The sequence below is a fragment of the Zea mays genome, chromosome 5, assembly GCF_902167145.1.
Source record: "Zea mays cultivar B73 chromosome 5, Zm-B73-REFERENCE-NAM-5.0, whole genome shotgun sequence".
Taxonomy (NCBI): domain Eukaryota; kingdom Viridiplantae; phylum Streptophyta; class Magnoliopsida; order Poales; family Poaceae; genus Zea; species Zea mays.
The window spans coordinates 19,368,463-19,390,506 of record NC_050100.1 but is presented as its reverse complement, the minus strand read 5'-3'; the positions used below and the strand labels follow the sequence as shown (position 1 = coordinate 19,390,506).

Genomic DNA, 22,044 nt, shown 5'->3' with positions numbered 1-22,044 from the left:
GCATGTTAAGGTAAAGAATGCTTACGCTCAGGAGACAAAAAAATGTGAAAACTTGACTAGAGAGCTTAGCATTTGCCATGACACCATTTCCAACCTTAGAACTGAGAATGTTAATTTGACTGCTAAGGTTGAAAAATCAAATGCTTGTCATGATTCAATTGCCAATCTTAGAAATGAAAATGCTAGTTTGATTGCTAAGATTGATAAATTGAATGAATCAATTTCTAGCCTTAAAATTGAAAATGCTAGTTTAATTTCAAAGGCTAAAGAATTGAATGTTTGCAATATTTCTATTTCCAATCTTAGAGATGAGAATGCCATGTTACATGATAAGATTGAGGAATTAAATGCTTGCAAACCATCTACATCTAGTGTTGATCATGTCACCATTTGTACTAGATGTAGAGACATTAATGTTGATGCTATTCATGACCACCTAGCTTTAATTAAACAACAAAATGATCATATAGCACAATTAACTAGTAAAATTAAAGAGCATGAAATTGAAAACGAAAAATTTAAATTTGCTAGAAGCATGCTCTATAGTGGGAGACGCCCTGACATCAAGGATGGCATTGGCTTCCAACAAGGAAGCAATGTCAAGCTTAATGCCCCTAAGAAATTGTCTAGCTTTGTAAAAGGCAAGGCTCCCATGACTCAGGATAACGAGGGTTACATTTTATATCCTGCTGGTTATTCTGAGCACAAGATTAGAAGAATTCATGCTAGGAAGTCTCATTCTGTTTCCTATCATGCTTTTATGTACAAGAATGAGGCATCTAGCTCTAGGCATTCTACCCATGTTAAAATGCCTAAAAAGAAAACTCCTACTGCATCAAATGAGCTTAATGTTTCATTTAAAACTTTTGATGCTTCTTATGTGCTCACTAACAGATCAGGCAAAGTAGTTGCCAAATATGTTGGGGGCAAACACAAGAGCTCCAAGACTTGTGTTTGGGTACCCAAGGTGCTTGTTTCTAATGTGAAAGGACCCAAGACCGTTTGGATACCTAAGAACAAGGCCTAAATTGTTTTGCAGGTTTATGCATCCGAGGGCTCAAGTTGGATTATTGATAGCGGATGCACAAACCACATGACAGGGGAGAAAAGGATGTTCTCCTCCTACGAGAAAAACGAAGATCCCCAAAGAACTATCACATTCGAGGATGGAAATCAAGGTTTGGTCAAAGGACTTGGTAAAATTGTTATATCACCTGACCATTCCATTTCCAATGTTTTTCTTGTAGATTCTTTAGATTACAATTTGCTTTCTGTATCGCAATTATGTAAAATGGGTTACAACTGTCTTTTTACGGATATAGGTGTTACTGTCTTTAGAAGAAGTGGTGATTTAGTAGCATTTAAGGGAGTATTAGAGGGTCAGCTATACTTAGTTGATTTCAATGGAGCTGAACTCGATACTTGCTTAATTGCTAAGACTAACATGGGTTGGCTCTGGCATCACCGACTAGCTCATGTTGGGATGAAGAATCTTCACAAGCTTCTAAAGGGAGAGCACATTTTGGGACTAACAAATGTTAATTTTGAGAAAGATAGGGTTTGTAGCGCATGTCAAGCAGGAAAGCAAGTTGGTGTCCACCATCCACACAAGAACATCATGACAACAGACAGGCCACTGGAGTTACTCCATATGGATCTATTCGGCCCAATAGCTTACATAAGCATCGACGAGAGTAAGTACTGTCTAGTAATTGTGGACTATTATTCTCGCTTCACTTGGGTATTCTTTTTGCAGGAAAAATCTCAAATCCAAGAGACCTTAAAAGGATTCTTGAGACAGGCTCAAAATGAGTTCGGATTAAGGATCAAGAAGATAAGAAGCGACAACAGAACAGAGTTCAAGAACTCACAAATTGAAGGCTTTCTTAAGGAGGAGGGCATCAAGCATGAGTTCTCTTCTCCCTACACACCCCAACAAAATGGTATAGTGGAGAGGAAGAATAGAACTCTACTGGACATGGCAAGGACCGTGCTTGATGAGTATAAGACTCCAAACCGGTTTTGGGCTGAGGCGATTAACACCACCTGGTACTCCATCAACCGACTCTACCTTCACCGAATCCTCAAGAAGACATCTTATGAACTCCTCACCGGTAAAAAGCCCAATGTTTCATATTTTAGAGTCTTTGGTAGCAAATGCTTTATTCTTGTTAAAAAGGTAGACAATCTAAATTTGCTCTTAAGGCTGTAGAAGGCTTTTTACTTGGTTATGACTCAAACACAAGGGCATATAGAGTCTTCAACAAATCCACTGGATTAGTTGAGGTTTCTTGTGACATTGTGTTTGATGAGACTAATGGCTACCAAGTGGAGAAGTTGATCTTGATGAGCTAGATGATGAAGAGGCTCTGTGCGTCGCGCTAAGGAACATGTCCATTGGGGATGTGTGTCCTAAGGAATCCGAAGAGCCTCCACAAGCACAAGATCAACCATCATCTTCCAATCAAGCATCTCCACCAACTCAAGATGAGGATTAAGCTCAAGACAATGAAGAAGAATATCAAGAAGATGAGCCACCTTAAGAGGAGGGCAATGATCAAGGGGGAGATGAAGTTGATCAAGGCAAGGAGGATGATCAAGAGATACAGGGTTAAAGACCGCCACACCCAAAAGTCCATCAAGCGATTCAAAGAGATCACCCTGTGAACTCCATCCTCGACGATATTCATAAGGGGGGTAACAACTCGATCTCGAGTCGCACATTTTTGTGAACATTACTCTTTTGTGTCTTTTATTGACCTGACTCGACTAATGTGACGAGCGAGTACATGCCATAGTTTTTAACCCGGGACAATTTACGTGCCATGTACGTGCCATGATTTTTACCCAAAATCCGATCCAACCCCCCCAAAAAATCCGACCCGACGCGTCCAACAAGGAGGCACGAGCCAACCCGAGCTAATCCTACACTTCACATATGTCGAGCGTGAGCCATACCAAATGACCCACAATCCGACCTCGGTCTGACCCGAACTCGACCCTAGACGACCCAATGCTTGAATAGTCTGAATAGTCCTACTTACCGCGTGTTTGGTTTTGTCCCTGCTCAGCTCGCTTCACTTGGCTCAGCAAGATTAACCTTGCGAGCAGCAGAGAGCGGTTCTGCTGATTCATCTAAACTGGCAATAGAAATCATAAACGCACTAGCTCGTAAGTAGTTTCACTCCACGAGATCATATATACGCTTTCTTCGTATAATTCAAGTTTCACCGCACAACATCTGCGATCGTGTTCCCTTTTCTTCTTCGTTCGTAAAGTACAAGCACGCTCATTTGCAACGTTGTTCTTAATGAGCTAGCCATCCCGGCACAAAAGCTGACTGTTTTCTCGAAATCACATCGGATAGAATAACCCGTAGTCTATCTATTCTCTATATAACTTCGGATGCTATCTGATAAATGACGTCACACAGGTCCATATTACTCCCGTTTTCCCAATCTCTCCACTTGCAGGATAAAAAAAAGACGCAAACATTATTTATATTATACTAGAAGGATCATCATTTCTTTTCAACACACACAAAACACAACTGCATATATATACCTCCTTCCCAAGTAAGGGCCTGTTTGTTTACCCCCAAGATTATATAATCTGGATTAAATAATCCTAAGAGTCAAACAAACAGTCCAGCTTATTTGCCCATATTATATAATCTAACCCCTTGGATTATGATAATCCATAAGCAAGTGAGGAGGTGCTTATTTCAGATTATTTTTTTCCCACTGCCCCACTACCCTTTCAAGTTTTCTAGAAATTACCCACCATTGCCATTATAATCCACCGAATCGTTTTTGCGCCTAGTACTAGTCAATTTGGGGATGAAGAAGGTGACATAAATGCCTTCCGTGATAATATTGCTAATGCAATATTTGCCAATGTCAATTGAATTATTTTTTTTCATATATGAGTTTCAACCTAGTACAAATATAGAGGGCATTCTTGTCTTCCTCATACAAAAGAATCCTATTAACAACTCAAATAATCTGGGTAAACAAACAGGACTACTCAGATTATATAATCCAGTCCAGATTATATAATCCATGGGGTAAACAAACAGGCCCTAAGGCCCTGTTTGTTTCAACTTATAGATTATATAATCTAACTTATAATCTAGATTATATAATCTGGATTATTTGCTCTGAATTAAATAAGCTAGGTGCTGCTGTTTGTTAGCTCGGATTATTTGAACTTGACTTATTATTCATATGCATGCAAATACAATAATACCCTGGCTGTTTTACTATCAAACTCATACACGTTTATACACAACAATTTATACACAATAATTTATACTAGTTCCTACGCAGTTTATACACAACAATTTATACACGTTTATAGATGCTTTTTTTCCAAATAGCTCATACACGTTTTGTCCAACAATTGTTTAATGCGTAATTTTAAAAAGACAAATAATTCATACATGTTTTGTCCAAACCAAAGTACTCAATATAAAATTACATTCTCATATCAAATAGTGCATTGGCAATTTGATCTCGAAAGTTATTCATGTCTCCCTCTTCTTCTCCCAATTGGCCTTCAGCATTGTGATGACTTGGAGGAATCGGCATATAGTTCTCGTCTTGATCACAACGATCAAACTCATCATCGGCCATTTTACTATCTCGAATGAAATTATGTAGAGCCATGCATGCATGTATTATTTTTGATTGCTTCAATATCGGATAACTTGGCAAGTCCAACAAAATTCTCCACTTCATCTTCAATACACCGAAAGAACGCTCAATGTGATTACGAAGAGAAGAGTGCAATTGGTTGAATACCTCCTTTTTCCCAGTTGCACGTGGTCCCGCTCTAAACTCTGGTAAATGGTACTTCACTCCTTTGTATGGAGCAAGATAGCCCTTTTGGTTTGGATACCCCGAATCCACAAGGTAAAATTTTCCTAAAAAATTTCAAACAAATATGAGACACTCAATTTTTAATTATGAACAACGCAAAATTAAATTGCATTAATATAATCGTACCAGGTGGAGGATGAGGGAAAATAGTGCCATACTTGCGCAGAGCATCATTGAATACTCTCATATCATGCACCGATCCGGGCCATCCCGCAACAACAAAGGTGAACCTCATATCAAAATCACATATAGCTAAAACATTTTGAGTTGGATATCCATGACGACCCACATGTTGAACAATCTTTGATGCAGGTACAACAACTGGAATGTGAGTACCATCTATTGCCCCTATACAATTATTAAAATGAGGCGCATACCGATCACTTAGCAACTTTTGATGCGTTGTTATGAAGTTTGGATCTATAGGCTTCACAATCTCTTTGGCCATTCGATATACACAATCCAACACTTCATTGAATTTCCTACTAATGGTTTCTTTTGACCTTTGAAATCGATTCTTCACTTGAACAAATGATTGAGGTGCACCAACAGTCCACAGAAACATTGCCAGTGCTTCAATAGATGTCATTTTACTACTAGATGCCAAGCCATAAGATGACACTAACAAGTCATGTAATCTGTCAAATAATGGTTTACTCATCCTAAACATCTCATAACATTCAGTAGGATCGCTTAGTGTTCTCATAACCCAATCAAAGCCACACATAATAGGTTGTCTTCTAATGGCCTTGTTCAAGTAATTTTCAGTATAGAACATACCTATTCCTGCAACAACTGCTTCAAAATTCCTCAAAGTCTCAACTCGGTTGAGAGCAACATTCATGGACATATCATCATCATCATCACTTGAACAAACATCCATCTACAAGGAACCATTGTATACTATAAATGACATTATCTGTAATATGGTTCAATTCAACATAAAGGAGTTCCTAATCAAGAAATAAAAAGTTCATTAAGCAAGAAGTAGGATGCTAATGTTCAGCTGATCATAATAAGGTTCATGACAATTTTAACTAGCATAGTAAGCTGTTCTACATGAGTCCTGCACGTGCACAGTGTCGCTTCAACCAAAGAAGCCTTCCTTCATCTGTCTCAAATGCCTTAAAGGAGGACCGATTCTCAGCTTTCCGAAAAAGTTCAGTTGCCATGAAGTGTTCAGCTGATCCTTCCTTTGCCCCACATCTTCCTTTGCCCCACATCTTCTATGAAGTGTCGCCATAGACTGAACTTCCCTAATTACTTCATCTAGATGCTCACCTAGCATGACTTTGTTTGCAATTTTACAATTTTCTTTTAGAGTGGCATGAATATTCTGCATCACTTTGACCATTTGGTTCTTGGGCTTCAATGGACTTGTAGCAGTTCTGGCAGTTGCTCGATTTCGGGGGAAGCTTCCTTTTGGAGCATAGGAACTAGTAGCAGGTGATCCATCAACAGCAACATCTTCTTCATCATTCCCTCCAAGCACTTCACCAGGTGTGCATGCACTAGATCCATCCACAACAATGCCACCAAACATTTCATGTAACAATTCTTCATGCTCTGGTGGGCCTTTCTTTAATTGTTTCCAGTTTGAATGACCCTACATGCATGTAAAAGAATGGTTAGTTAAACTAAACTCATTAAGAAAACATTGAAAATAAGGAACAAAATGATGCATACCTTTGTCAACCTATTCCAGTACTCATCGGATGCAGAATATGTTCCCAAGGTTGCATTCCACCCAAGTCCAGTATCTTTATGCAGTTGTAACCAGAACCCATACAAGCCTTTAAGTAAATCCCACTTGTTCTTCAATTGCACTTTTGAATGACGCAGCCCAGTTGCTATTTTATACTTCTCAGCTATGTTGTTGTAACCTCGGGAAGTCATGATACCATTAGACCTATTCCCAGCATTGATTTCTTGGATGCATATTTCACAAAAAATTCTACTATTGTCGAATGTCCAAGCAGCTTTGTCATAAATTTGTTTCTATTCATTCATATAAGATATATGTAAATAATGATTTAGAATACTAAATAGTAACTACAAGCAATGCATGATGGAATAAAACACAATTGTACAAGAATATACCGTGGTGTTATGAATCATTTCTTCAACATCATCATCAGCGGTGGGCTCGGAGTTAAGGTTCAGATCCACATCGAGCGAAGTAGAGCGTGGAGGGTTGTAGGATTGTGAGCTCGAAGCATGGCCACGCCCACGTCCACGAACTGAACGAATAGATCCCTGTGAACCTTGTGATGCTCGCTTTCCACAGCCACGCCCTATCCCTAATGGTGGTAGTCCATCTGCAGGAACACCTAACATATGAAAATAAAACAGAACAGTCACATTGAAGCCACTGAAAATAAAACAGAACAGTCACACACACAGCAAGACTCAGGTTATATAATTCTAGAGATGTCACCTTTGATGAAAACATTTCCCCTTTTTCCAAACTCCATCCTAACGCAAGACTCAGGTTATGTCAAGAAATTCTTCTTCTACCCAATTCTATGGCTATCCGTCAGCTACTAATAAATATGCGCTTGATTTTCTAACTAGTATTACTAATAAATATGACACTAGCTATCCGTCAGCTACTACTTCATCAGCAGGAGCTACTAGCATCCCTTCAGAGTGAGCGAGGCAGCTTGCTTCCTGGGCTCTCTTCAGATTGAGCGAGGCGGCTTGCTCCCCAAGGCCGTGCGGACGCCAAGCGCGCTCCCCGGGGCGACGCCGGAGGGGCCGCAGCATCTTCTCTGAAGCTCACTGGCGGCACTGGAGGCATCTTCTCTGAAGCTCTCCGTCCCGTCCGTCCTCCCCCTGTCCCCGCTGCTTCTCTCGCTCACTCTGAAGCTCTCGCGGATAGAGGCAGCAAGTACCAACGGAACGTACCTGTAGGTGCGCCAGTGCTGGACTCGAGGGAGACGGAGCTGCATCCAACGCCGGTGGCTCCCGCGGTGCCTCGCGCCAGGCTACAAGTACTTCCGCGCCCAACACCACGCCCCAAGCTGGTTGATGCACGCCCAACGCCGGTAGTTCTGCGCCCCCGTGATACACCGCCGCCGCGTCCAACGCCACGCCCCAAGCCGTCACCCACGTCAAGGCTGCAGGCGTCTCCTTCCTCCTCCGTGTTGACATGGTCTCCATTTCTCAAATCGAAGATGAGCTCGCGCCGCAACAACAAATTTCGGTGCTCCCAAGCTTCATAAAGGCTATCCTCGGTGTCGTTAGGATCCATGGTGGCGCAGAATCGAGCAGATGTTGTAGCTGGCGGCTAGGGTTTGAAGTGGAGGAGGAGAGGTCCGGCCGGTGCCATTCTATCGTGCGTATTGAGGGTTGGTTCCGATGACATTAGTTGATGGCAATTGGAAGTAATATTAAACAACTTGGCATGGGTAGTGGGTCTTTTACAAACAATAAGCTAAAATAAGCACCCCTTGATGAGCTTATAGGATTATTATAATTTCAAGTGATAGATTATATAATCTTATTATATAAGTTGTTTGTTTGTTTCCTCACTAGATTATTCACATTGGATTATATAATCTATATAGATTATAATCCCAAACAAACAGGGCCTAAGTCAGTACAGTACCTCTCGAGAAAAAATAAAAATAAAAGGCGCATTTTGATCTCCCTCGGCCCACGGAGGATATTTGGGTCTTGGCACCTGGCAGCAAGCAACCAACCCATGGGCCCTGCCCCTGACGCCTGTTGCTTAGCATAGAAGAAGACCTGGCACAAGGAGTGAGCATCTTGCATTCTCGCTGTCCAGCAAAATACTCGAAAACCACCTCGCAAGACTTGGAAACCGCAACGCCTCTTCCTCCTTGCCAGGACAGGAGTCTCAACTCTCAACCAAGTGGAGAGTGGACCGACCATGGCCACCGCCGCCGACATCCGCGTCTCCATCGGCTACCAGACCCGCTTCGGGCTCCGCCTCGCCGCCGCGCTCTCCTCCCCACCCCCATCCCCCGCCAGCAACTCCGCCTTCTCCCCGCTCTCCCTCCACGTCGCGCTCAGCCTCCTCGCCGCCGGCGCGGGTGGCGCCACGCGCGACCAGCTCGCCGCCGCCCTCGGAGGCGACGCGCCCGCCGGGGCCGACGGCCTGCACGCGCTCGCCGAGCAGGTGGTGCAGCTCGTGCTCGCCGACGGCTCCGGCGCCGGCGGCCCGCGCGTCGCCTTCGCCGACGGCGTCTTCGTCGACTCCTCGCTGAAGCTCAAGCCGGCCTTCGAGGAGATCGCCGTGGGAAAGTACAGGGCCGACACCCAGTCCGTCGACTTCCAGAAAAAGGTTGATTTGATCCCCTTCCTACCGAGCTCCCTAACACTTGCGTACTTCTACCGCGATGTATGAATCAAATCTTGCTGTTTCTGCTACGGGACAGATTGGCTAGTGCCTTCTGAATTCTGATTCATTTTTTATGTGCAGTTTTACATTGATACTCTTGTCAGAGTTATTAAGTGGCTTGTTTCTCCTTAACTCATAATTAAGTGTAATAATGTTATGTAAGAGTTATTAAGTGCCTGGTTTCTCCTTAACTCATAGTAATTAAGTGTAATAATGTTATCTCTACTTCTTTCCTGATCTTTGTGGCCTAACACTTAACGGTGCTTGAACTTGTAACATACTATACTTTTTTTTAGAAATAATAAGTCTAAGCCTTTTACAATATATGTTTAGACAGATATAATTACTGACTTGTTTCTCTCACCAAATTGTGCTATTTAGTGTTCACTCCGATTTTTTCCATGGAATTTGTTATTTTCAGTCATTATTCGATGGGTGCTGGCCTGCTAATGAGTAATATGTATGGATGTGGTTGTTGTAGGATAATTAGAAAACTCAGGATTTATGACCCTCTTTTGGATTTTTCAGTTCTCACTAGGTGTATACTTGAGATTTTGAAGGCTTGGACCAGTGACTTCTATTATTTCAGGATCTAGAGCTAAATATTTAGTACCTACGGCAGCAAACAATCTTTAGTACAATAGTTGTTACAGTTACAGTAACACGCAGTGGTGGAGCTGCATCTGTAGCTGCAGCAATATGTTCTGACCACAGCCATTATTTAGAAGCTACTAGGACATTTAAATGATGTGGATATACAGTTGAATGTATCAGCTGTTTCCCTGGTAGGTTTGTGCCGCGGCTCTTACTACTATCCATATATTATTGTATCTTGACAGTTTAGATGATTATAGTCACATGAACTGTCTCTTGTTGCATGTAATTTCCTTCTCATCTGAATGCTCTGTGATAATAGTGCTACACTTATGCTTGGTTTACTTGTCAATTTCTAAAGTCTGTTTGATCGGGAACAGTTCCTTTTTTTGTTTAAGTTTGTGTCAGGTTAATATATAATGGTTACCTCAGTTTCTTTACATACTTATATCCTTGCACTATGTCAGTTATTTTGGAAACTTCAGAGTGATTTTGTTTCATGCTTTTGGCATGAGTATGAGGCACTGATATATTTTCTATTATTGGTCAGGCTGCTGAAGCTGCTGGTCAAGTGAACTCATGGGTAGAAAAAATTACTTCTGGTCTCATCAAAGAGATCCTGCCCCCAGGTTCTGTTGACCACACCACCAGGCTTGTTCTTGGTAATGCGCTCTATTTTAAAGGAGCTTGGACTGAGAAGTTTGATGCATCTAAAACAAAAGATAGCGAGTTCCACCTTCTTGATGGGAGCTCAGTCCAAGCACCTTTCATGTCCAGTACAGACAAACAATATATCGTGGCTTACAACAACTTGAAGGTGCTTAAGCTTCCATACCAGCAAGGTGCGGACAAGAGGCAGTTCTCCATGTACATTCTTCTTCCAGATGCAAAAGATGCCATCTGGAGCTTGGCTGAAAAGCTGAGCTCTGAACCAGAGTTCCTGGAGAACCATGTCCCAATGCACAAGGTTCCAGTCGGACAGTTCAAAGTCCCCAAGTTCAAGATATCCTTTGGATTTGAGGCATCTGAGTTGCTCAAAGGTCTCGGGCTCCAGCTTCCGTTTAGTGCTGAAGCGGACCTGTCGGGGTTAGTTGATTCACCAGAGGGACGGAACTTGTCTGTTTCGTCCGTATTCCACAAGTCATTTGTCGAAGTGAACGAGGAAGGAACGGAGGCCGCTGCCGCATCTGCTGCAACAGTTGTGCTCCGGTCGTTCACGATGCCTCAGGATTTCGTCGCAGATCACCCTTTCATGTTCCTGATCCGCGAAGACTTGACTGGTGTGGTGCTGTTTGTCGGCCACGTGGTGAATCCCCTCCTTGCTCCATAGTGTGTTGTTCAGAAGTGTGGCCTTGGTGCGGTTCCATCCCCTCACAGATGTGTGGCTTTGACAGCTGATCAAGCTTTATGTGTAATCTGCCATGTTTTGTTTTTGAATAAATAGATGCTTGATCGATGTATGTAAGGCTGCGAGATGATAGTTCAGAATTGGTATGTGTGGTCATGGACTCATGGTACTTACTGTTTCATTCTTCCTCTCTGATGTTTCTGGTTCTAGTGACCTTTTTCCAGTGACATCTGTAAGACTGATAACATATAGATTCTGTTGTGAAGCACGTATCGGTTACTGATGATTATATTTACTGTTTACTTTCGAGTTCCACATCCTGCTTGATTCTGATGTTCAGTCTTTTTTTATATAAAAATAATGAATTAGGTTTGTGCCAATTGTTTCACAATGACACGGTGTTCACGATGATAAGGCAGGCAGAAATGAGTAGTTTGGTACAAATCTCTTTGAATGAAAATACGTGACCCTGAAAACTGAACAATCCGTTTATTCGTTCGGTTATTTCTATACCTCATTGGAAGGGATTGAAAAAAAATATAAAATATTTTGACTCGATATGAATTAAAACACACTCAATCCCTTACAATCCATACGGAATTAGAAAAACCTAGCTGGAACAACGATTTTGGCGCTTCAATTGGCCTTATTTCTACTACCGCAGGATGCTAGAATAGTTCGGTGAAGTAGCCGGGGACACCACCGAGGTGTAGAATACCGAAAAATTGTTGTGTAATCAAGTTTTATATGCAACTGCCTTGTAATCAAACTATAAAAAAATCTTTTAAAAAATATAGATATATTTTATTATTTACTCTACCAATATATTAAATTTTAAGTAATTACGATATTTTATAGTGGTGCACAGGTAAAAGGATTTTTTTCTCTTTTTTTTTATTTCGAATCTTCTATTATGCCATGTAAATATTAGAGATTGAGTTGTATACATTTCGGGTGTGATTAGTTCTGTTTTCTGAGCTAGATTACCAAAAATCTATAATCCCAATCAAAAGGGTACATGAGCTAAATTATCCTCGCCTGCCTACACCCAACTCCGAAGGTCAGCGACGTGGCTTAGGGTCTGTTTGGTTGGGCTGTGAGCTGTGGAAAAAGCTGCTGTAGGCTGTGTGCTGTTAAAAAGCTAAAAATCGTTTGGTGGAAACCAGTAAAATTCGTTAAAAGTTCTTCGATATATGTTTTCACAGTTCCATCCAAAAGCCACTAAAAGCAGGTCCAGGGGTGCTTTCAGTTTTGCACTACGAGAAAGTCGGCTTTTAGAAAAAGCTGCTTCCTGGATCCAGCCCTTTGGTTGGCTTTTGGCTTTTAGGGGGCAAAAGCAAAGCCAAAAGCCAAACCAAACACACCCTTAGCCATCTCTAATACATCATATCTCTTTCTCGTCGATCCTTCAACGTTTTCCATCGCCTAACATCATGCTGCCCGTTATATCTAATGTTATCCCCTTCAGCATCTCTCTAACTCCACTTTGATATTCGACGAACGAGAGGGTCCATCCCAATTATGAATGCACGGAACCACTAAATATGTAAAGATTTAAATAGGCGACAGTCGTTTAAAATATTGTGCCTTGGTGATTCAGCCGTGAGATACAGCAGCCAAAAAGACACTAAAATTGAGAGGGTTCTGAAAAAATTCGTGAGACACGGAAGGAACAAGAACGGGCAATGGAGTTTCTTTATTTTCCTACACCAAATACATATGACACAAACAGTATAATTATACAAGTACTTCACTCTCTTAGCTGGGGATGCAAAAACAAAGGGTCTTCTCAGATGGACGAGGTTCTAGCACAACCAATTCCGAAGGGCCAAACTGTTGTAAAACACTGGAGGTGCACCACAACCAAACAACAGCCAAACATAACAGGATGAAAAAAAGGGGGGCATCACGGCATCAGACACGAGCAGCATCTCCAGCAGATACCTCCCCCCTGTCTCTCTAATTATCTCGGTAACCTGCGGCGCAACAAACGATCTGAGCACGACTGATGATACGCATTGCCTCGCTGCTGTCAAATAGCATACACGATTTCCCCACTGCTTTCCAGGTCAAGATCGGTATCTGAGTCCAGGTCGTCCATGTCATCGTCGAGGTCAAGGCCGTCGTTCAGGAACTGATTGAGTCCATGGGGACCAGCTGCTGGAATGGTCGCCTCAGCCAGGATCTGCATGATCTCATCCATGCTCTGCATCGGTTGCTCAGGCTCCTCGTACTGCTTGCTCATCGTGCTGTCATCCATTAGGTCAGCTGGCAGGTTCTTCAAGAACCATGGATGGTTCCTTATCTCAGGGATGGTGATCCTCTGTATAGGTAACGTCAGTAATTTGTTCAAAAGCAAACATGTGCAGTGCAGAAGCTAGTGAAACATTATGAAGCTGCATGTACTCACGGTGGCTGGGTCGGCGACGAAAATCCTAGAGACAAGATTTTGGCACTCTGGAGATATGTGGACATAGTCTGGAATTGAGTACTGCACACCCAATATTCTCTGCCAAGCAGATCTCGTCAGCGTTTGATCAGGATGAGCAGTCAATTGAGAGACGCTGGTGTAAACCAGTCTGCAAAGGAAACCTGAATTGTCTTCCTGAAATTCTTAGGCTCATCTGGGTCCTCAAATGGATATGCACCGACCAGCATCACGTACAGCGTTACTCCACATGACCACACATCAGCGACCTTGTTTTCAGTAACGAAGAGTTAGTGACTGACATAGGGTTCCAACTTGCCAACATAGTTTCCTGCTATACATATACATGACTACAAACCGTGCGTGTATAAAATGCTTTGCCAGTTGCCACACAAACATGTTGTTTAAGGGGAGAGCAATAACGTGTGCATGAATAGAAACGGTATGTAGAATAATCAATGACAATACACATGATACCTTTCCATCGTATTCCTTCTTCAGAAGAACCTCAGGAGCAATGTATGCAGGAGTTCCCACTGTAGATTTCGGCTGCGAGTGTAGAACTGATGACTGCAATGCAAAAAAGAGGTATAAGTAGACCAACAGTTGAAGACAAATGTCCCACATCTTTTTAAAGGCACCTGATAACAGTATCTACTCTACTGATAGAGTTAAAATTATAAGCAGACGAGTTCAGTTAATTTTTTTCCTTGACTACATCATGGGCTGCTAATTACAGTTAGAATAATTTTACTCCTCGTTTTGGTATACTAACAGCGTAAAGTGTGCATTGTTAATTGAAACTGTGTTTCTTTCCCCCCCAAAATGTGTAAGCTGTAAGCATCTAGCAGTACCTTTGAGTAGCCAAAATCACATATCTTGAGGCGAGGCGCGGTGCTCCCGTCCAACAGGGTGTTCTCTAGCTTCAAGTCGCGATGGCATACTTGCTTGACAAAAAATGTAGGCACAAAACAGAGCAATTTTAAACAGATGAGGCCGGTACAGTATAAAGATTGCGGATCCACGTGCTATATTTTGGTAGTAAATGTTATTGGAAGGAAAGAAGATAAGGAGCAGTACCATGGAATGGCAGTAGCTGACCCCTGATATGAGTTGCTGGAAAAAGAAACGCGCCTGAAAGAAGCTTTGACAGTTTGATTAGTGTACCATGTTTGTAGTTGTACAGGGCAGGAGTGTCATCACAAGTACAGAGGAAAGGCAGCACGAGCAAGCAGCGTTGATGAAAGCGAGAGAAGACGAAAGAAAAGGAATGGACCTCGTCCTCGCTGAACCTGCCAGCGTTGCAGATGCGCTCGAAGAGCTCCCCGCCGGAGGCGTACTCCATGACGATGGCGAGGTGCGTCGGGGTGAGGATGACCTCCTTGAAGCGGATGATGTTGGGGTGGCGCAGGGAGCGGTGGTTGATGATCTCCCGCTGCACGTTCTCGTCAATCTGCAGCGGTTGGTTTGGTTGATGATGTTGGTATCGGAGAGCCGGACACGCACAGGCAGGCAGGGAGTAGTAGCAAAAAAGAACCAACCTTCTCGCCTCGCTCGATGTACTTGACGGCGACGAGCTGGCCGTCGGCGCGGTTGCGCATGAGGCGCGCGACGCCGAAGTTGCCGGAGCCGATGTCGCGGACGAGCTCGTAGCGGTCGCCGTCGTGCATTATGGGCATGTCCATCCCCGGGCCCACGGTGAGCGCCGCCCGGTCCATCGTCGTCGCCTCGCCTCGCCTCGCCTCCGTCTCTCGCCGGCGCCAGCCAAGGAAGCAGCAGCAGGCAGCAGCTGGTAGGCAAGGGTCGAGCAGTCCGCCAGCAGCAGCGTACCGGCCCGCGGCGCGCGTCCCGTGACCCCGCGATCCAAGAAGCGAGCCTCTCCCTCCTTTTTTTGCTCCGGGACAGAGGTGGGAGTGTAAAGGAGGCGGCGCTGGCGGATTTGGTTGGGCAGGATTGGGCGGAGGAGGAAGCACACCTCGTGATCCCTCCCTCGCCTTCTCTCTGTCACGGTGTCACCTCGCCCTTTTTCCCCCACCTCCACCTCGCTCGCTGCATTCGGTGTAGTTATTTATTTATTTATTTTTTATATTGTCTTCTTCTTTTCGCTAATTCGCTCCCTCTTTCACTGGTCTGTGCTGTTTCGATAAGAAAGAAAAAAAACAAATTGTTTCTTCAGCTTCTCTCGCTTGCTCTGTCCCTCATCTGGCCTCTGCTACCCTCGCGACGAGCCCAGCAACAGAAGAGACGAACCGAAGACGACGATGTGGGCTGCGACGGCCTGTGACCCTGCTCGTCTTACCTAATACAGTATATCACACCGCCACGTGGGCCCAGGTGGTCCCAGATGTCATTCCGTGTCGACCGAGGACACCGGTGACCAGTAACCCGAATTTTTTGTTTTTTAGCCCCTTTCGAGACAAAAATTTACGTTTGGACCCTCAGAAATTTTATTTGCACGTTTGGACCCGAAGCTCGGCGCCATAAGCTGTGGTGCCGAGGTAACACAGCTCGGCGCCACAGCCTATGGCGCCGAGCTGTGTGACGTGGCAGTCTGCGTGACACCTAGCTCGGTGCCACAGATCTTGGCGCCGAGCTAGGAAATACCCGCAAACTACCTTTCTCTCTGCGCGTTTCTTCTCTGTTCGCGTCACTTCTACCGCCGCAAAACCCACCGCCGCCGTTCCGTCGAAATCGCCGCCGCCGGCCCGGCTCGCCGCCCGCCCCGCTCCCTGCCGCCCGGAGCTCCGCCGAGCTCGCCCGGAGTTCCCCGCCCCGCTCGCCCGCCCCGCTCCCTGCCGCTCGGAGCTCGCCGCCACCGCCCGGAGCTCCGCCAACGCTCGGCCACCGCGCGCTACGGTCGGCCACCGCCCGGTATTTTTTTTTTAATTTCTTAGTTTAGTAAATTCTTAGTGATTATATAGTTTAGTGTATTCTTAGTAAATTTCTTAGATTAATTTCTTAGTTTATTAATTTCTTAGTTTAGTAAATTTCTTAGTTTAGTGTTTAGTAAATTCTTAGTGATTATATAGTTACCATTTTGTTTAGCGCATTGATATTACATGTTTTCTGTGTTGGCAACCATCGTGTTGTCGTTTATTCGCAGGTTCTATAAACATCACTTTACAGGGGAGGTGCTGCCAAATTTTTTATTGACAATAGGTTTTTTTGTACGTAGGTGTTCGTCCGACTTGACCTTCTCCACCGTTAGCTGGACTCGTACGCGTTCTCAGGTATACATTGTTTTCGTACATTATTTATAGATTATGTAATTTCGTTTGATGTGTTCATTTAATATTTACTATATAGTTATTAGTTAATATATATTTATTACTTAGTAAGTTAGTAGGCTTAAGTATATAGCCATTATTGAGTTAGTAATCCATTTTTGTAATAGATGGACAGCCTAGTAACACTATACCATGGAGGAAGGGTGGAGATAGATGTTTATGGGAGTGTTACTTTTGATGGTATGAAGATCGTGACCATGTTGTTCGATGAAAGACCATCTTTTGACAAGCTTTTGGCTCGAGCTTGTGAGGAGATTAGTTGCGACATAAACGACCCTAGAATATCAATTCAGGGTTTGTTGTCCCATATTACATATGGAACAGTTGTCCGACGGTTGATCTCCATTACCTCAGAAGATGATTGGGTGATATATTTAAGAATTGTGAAGACGATGGTTCCACCATGTTTGGATGTGGTTGTTCAAAAGTTACCTGTTAGTCATTGCGATGGTCCAGTCGGGTTATCTCCACAAATGCCAAATGCATCTCGTATTGAAGCTCCTTTGGTAGAGCTTCATGAAGAAGTGGTTGTTGTGCCCGATGCTCAATCGGGTCCGCACGAGTATGGGATTTCTCGTCCTCTTCCTGGCGTTTGTGGGGCTTCTAATGCGGTGGTACCCCCCAAGAGATCCCATTGACCCAGGATCCAGTTCACGATCATCCTAGTAAGTGTCTTCGACACATTGTTCGTATCCATCGTAATTTCGTTTGATTAGACTTTTTAATGTGGTTTTTCTTGCTCCGACCCGATGCAGGATCTCCACATATCGATAATGCTGCTTATCTTGATGTGCCTGTGTCATATAATATGGACAACATATGCAGGGCATCCAATAGTGTTGATGTTCAGATTGAGGATGAGGAGGAGCCATATGAGGCTGCACGGGCCTTAGATTCTGATGATGACCGTCCGGTTCAAGAAATGACCGAGCAAGAAATTGAACTCATAAGACGTTTGTGTCCGGAGCAAGACCCTGCAGTACATGAATTTAGCAGTTTAAGTCATTCCACCCGTGCTTATGCTGAAGGACGTGACGATGAACTGCTAGAGGCTCCGGATAACGCCGACAGCATTGAGATTAAGGTAGGCTTACTTTTCAAGGACCCGCCTACACTGAGACGATGGCTACAGGAATATTCTGTGAACCGGAAGAGGCCGTTCAAGGTGAGACATTCGTATGCACAGCGTCGTTACACTGTTGTGTGCGAGGTGTCGGAATGTAATTGGAGGGTATGTGCCCGAAGGCAGAAGGACACCGGAAAGTTTAAGATCACCAAAATTGTAGGTCCACACACTTGTGCCCAGACAGAGCTGAGCTCTAAGCATCGTCAGTTGACATCTACCCTGATTGCGAAAAGGATATTGGGGATATTGAAGGGTCAGCCAAACTTGAAGGTGAAGTCAATTATGACCATGACTTCGGAGCTGTTTGGTTACAGGATCAAAATGGGAAAGCATGGAGGGCAAAGCAGCGAGCATGGAAGATGATATACGGGGATTGGGAGGAGGGTTATGAGAAGTTACCAGCATTGTTCAATGCAATGAAAGCAAAAAACCCAGGCATGCATTACGAGTACATCCCCACACCTAATGAATGGAGGAACGGCAGAGAGATATTTTTTCGTGCTTTCTGGTGTTTCTCGCAGTGCGTAGAGGCCTTCAGGCATTGTCGTCCCGTGCTCTCTATTGATGGTACTTTTCTGCTTGGGAAGTATAAGGGCACATTGTTGGTTGCCATATCATGCGACGCAGACAACGCACTGGTTCCTTTGGCATTTGCTTTGGTGGAGAGGGAAAACAGAGATAGTTGGTCTTGGTTCTTGCGGCTTGTACGCATCCATGTCGTAGGCCCTGGACGCGAGGTTGGTGTCATATCTGACAGACACCAAGGTATTCTTAATGCAGTGCAAGAGCAGATTCCTGGCTACGCACCCATGCACCACAGATGGTGCACTCGACATCTAGCAGAAAATCTTCTTCGAAAGGATCATAGCAAGGCTAACTTCCCCCTTTTTGAGGAGGTATGTCGACAGTTGGAGGTTTCGTTTTTCGAGGATAAGTTGAAGGAACTAAAAGATGCAACAAATGCTGAAGGTAAGAACTGGATTGCTGGATTGCTGAGGGAACCGCAGAAATGGACAAGGGCCTACGACGAAGGTGGCTGGCGGTTCGAGTTTCAGACTAGCAACATGGCCGAGTCATTTAACAGTGTGCTCAAGGGTATACGGGGCATGCCAGTCAATGCTATAGTAACATTCACTTTTTATAGGCTTGTGGCTTGGTTTAATGATAGACACGCGCAGGCCAAGGCAATGCAGACCCGAGGGCAGAGATGGGCACCTAAACCAACATCACACCTTAATAATGCAAAGGAACGTGCCCATAGACATGAAGTACAATGCTTTGATGAGGAGTTGGGTAAATACGAGGTAACAACACTAGGCGGCATAACTTCCGACGGTGAGGTGCGACCTTCGAGGACACATGTCGTGTTACTTGATGCATTCTCGTGCGGATGTGGTAAACCTAGACAATACCATTTTCCATGTTCTCATTATGTTGCGGCCGCACGTCATCGTAACTTTGCATTTGAGAGCAGAATACCTTCTGAGTTCAGTGTAGAGAGCTTAGTACGTACCTGGAGCCCTCGTTTTGAGCCATTTCTTGATGAGTCACAATGGCCAACGTACACCGGTCCAGTATACGTTGCTGATCCAGCGCATCGATGGGACAATCGTGGTAGTAGGAAAAGGAGCCGGTGCAACATGGTTATGGATCAGGTTTCCGGTCGCAGTAGGAGAGGTCGAGCGTCCCCCTTTCTCGTGGACCCAGAGCAGAATGAATGCGGAAAATGCGGTAGACTTGGCCACAACTCACGTACATGCATTTGGACACTTAGTCAGGTGTGATATATTTTTTATACACAAATTTTATTCTAATATGTCGATGTTTTTGTTACACTTTATACACAACTTATATTCTAATATGTTGATATCTTAATTTGCAGGATGGCGCAGTTCCACTTGCTGGACCCTCACTACGACGAGCACCACAGGGGCCGTCTCACCGCGGAGGGAGAGGTAATATTTTGCACATAAATTAAATTTTCGAATTAATATATGCGACCTATATTTGACTAATGAAAATTCTTTTGATTGCTAGGTGTTGCCCGTTCTGCGGGTCCGGACACACGACCGGTTTCTGGAGGAGATGAGGTACGATGAGAGGTACACTCCTCTCCTATAGAGGGCTCGCTTGGACGTCTTATCGTACCAGGTCCGTCGTGGGCTGCCCACTTTCAACCCAGCGGCGTTGACGGCTCTGGTCGACAGGTAAAGACTTCTCTAGTTGTTTAATATTTACAATTATCAAATCTACTTTGCATACTAATGATTTTGTATTCGTTTGTCTTCCAATAGGTGGCGGCCAGAGACTCACACTTTCCACCTTCCCTGCGGTGAGATGACCGTGACGCTTGAAGATTGCCAGAAGATTCTTGGTCTCAGCATTATTGGTCGTCCAGTGACCGGTCAGGCATCACCAGGCGGTTGGAGGCAGAGGGTGGAGGCCTTTCTTGGGAGACTGCTTCCGGATGAGCTACGAGGTAGCCACAACACCGGAGTCCCACTGACCTGGCTTAGGCAGACCTTTGGGCAGTGTCCACCTGGTGCAGACGAGCAGACAGTTGGATACCATTGTCGAGCTTGGATTCTCCATCTCTTTGGTTCAGTTCTTTTTCCAGACGCGACAGGCGACAGCGTGTCATGGATGTTTCTGCCCTGCCTGACTGACTGGGATACGACCGGAGGTTACAGCTGGGCTTCAGCAGTGTTGGCCTTCCTGTACAGGCAACTTTGCGAGGCTTGTCGTCGTTCGTCGAGGACCGCCAGCTTAGGTGGATGTGTCTACCTACTACAGCTGTGGATGTGGGCACACATACCCGTCGGGCGACCCAGAGAGTTTCCTCCTCATGAGTGGTTCGTGGTAGCCGGACATCTGCTTAAGCCCACGACTGTCCGGTGTGCCACAGAGAGCAGCAACTTTTCTCCAACGGCTAGAATTGTCTTAGGGCCTATAAATTCCACCCCAACCGGTCATTTCAAGGTATGGGAGCCCAAGAAACATACAAAGGCATATAGTAGACATTCCTAAGTGCTCATATACCCAAGTGCTTAATAGAATCACTCGGTGATTAGCGAAGGTGCTTTGCGAAGTGCTTATGTTAGTTAGACCACTTTAGCGCTTGCTCTAGGTGAATCCTAGTTAGTTGAGTGAGTTTAGAAAAAACACACAACCCCTCGGCTCTTGCGCGAGCCGTTGTAATTGTATCGAGTGGGACAAAAGTCTTGCGAGACCGTGACAACCGAGTTTGTGTCACGGCCGCCACCGTGTACCGGAGGGAACAAGGCCCGCGTCGTTTTCGGCCGGAAGCTAAATAGTGGAGACGACGGGGAGCGTCCGAGAGGAGCCTGAAGCGGAGCACCACTTGCACGTGGAGAAGTACCGCGTCTCTCTATGGAGTTACTCGACCGTGGTGCTTGGCCCTCGCGTGGGCTTCCCTTTGTGTAGGGGCACCAAAGAGGATTAGTCGGAACCTTGTGTGGTTCCGGATACCTCGGTAAAAATACCGGCGTCATCCACGTGAGTTTGCATCTCTACCTTGTTCTTTAGCTTTCGCATTTATAATAAGTATTTAAGTTTCAATCTTGTCTTTATACTTAGATTGTTTAGGATTGAAACTTAGACATTGCGGTAGAGATAGCAACACTTAGACAAAACCTAGTTTGCACATTCTAGTTTGATTATTTGCATAGGTTTTGCTCTAGGGATTTATTTGTGGCCTAGTTTAGAGAAAGTTTTTGAATCCTAATTCACCCCCTCTTAGGTGTCACCTGTTTCCTTCAATTTGTATCAGAGCTTCATTTGGCTCATTTGAAACGTTTCAGCTTCACCGCTAAAAGAGTAGACGGTTTTTAGAGAAAGAGGATTGATACCCATAGGCCACCTCACTTCGACGGCACTAACTTCCCATATTATAGTGCTAGAATGGCTTGTTACCTAAAGGTCGTTGATCTAGGTGTTTGGAGAGTCACTCGTGACGGGATGAAACCACCCAAAAATCTCGAGAAACCCACCACGA

The 22,044-nt window shown here is 44.4% G+C and overlaps 2 protein-coding genes across 2 annotated transcripts; one reads left to right on the top strand and one right to left on the bottom strand.

Moving 5' to 3' along the window:
* The first annotated feature begins 8,669 nt into the window (after positions 1 to 8,669).
* Positions 8,670 to 11,476, top strand: LOC100280631 (uncharacterized). The gene is made up of 2 exons (NM_001174184.1): positions 8,670 to 9,189; positions 10,391 to 11,476. The coding sequence occupies exons 1-2, from the start codon at positions 8,776 to 8,778 to the stop codon at positions 11,168 to 11,170; spliced, it is 1,194 nt and encodes a 397-aa protein (NP_001167655.1). The 5' UTR covers positions 8,670 to 8,775; the 3' UTR covers positions 11,171 to 11,476.
* Positions 11,477 to 12,863: 1,387 nt separating this feature from the next.
* On the bottom strand, positions 12,864 to 15,568 carry LOC100191972 (SnRK2.10). The gene is made up of 8 exons (NM_001137396.1): positions 15,158 to 15,568; positions 14,893 to 15,069; positions 14,697 to 14,750; positions 14,471 to 14,563; positions 14,094 to 14,186; positions 13,781 to 13,885; positions 13,599 to 13,697; positions 12,864 to 13,511 (listed from the first exon to the last, which is right to left on the bottom strand). Exons 1-8 carry the CDS (start codon positions 15,332 to 15,334, stop codon positions 13,221 to 13,223), a joined length of 1,089 nt encoding a protein of 362 aa, NP_001130868.1. The 5' UTR covers positions 15,335 to 15,568; the 3' UTR covers positions 12,864 to 13,220.
* Positions 15,569 to 22,044: the final 6,476 nt, after the last annotated feature.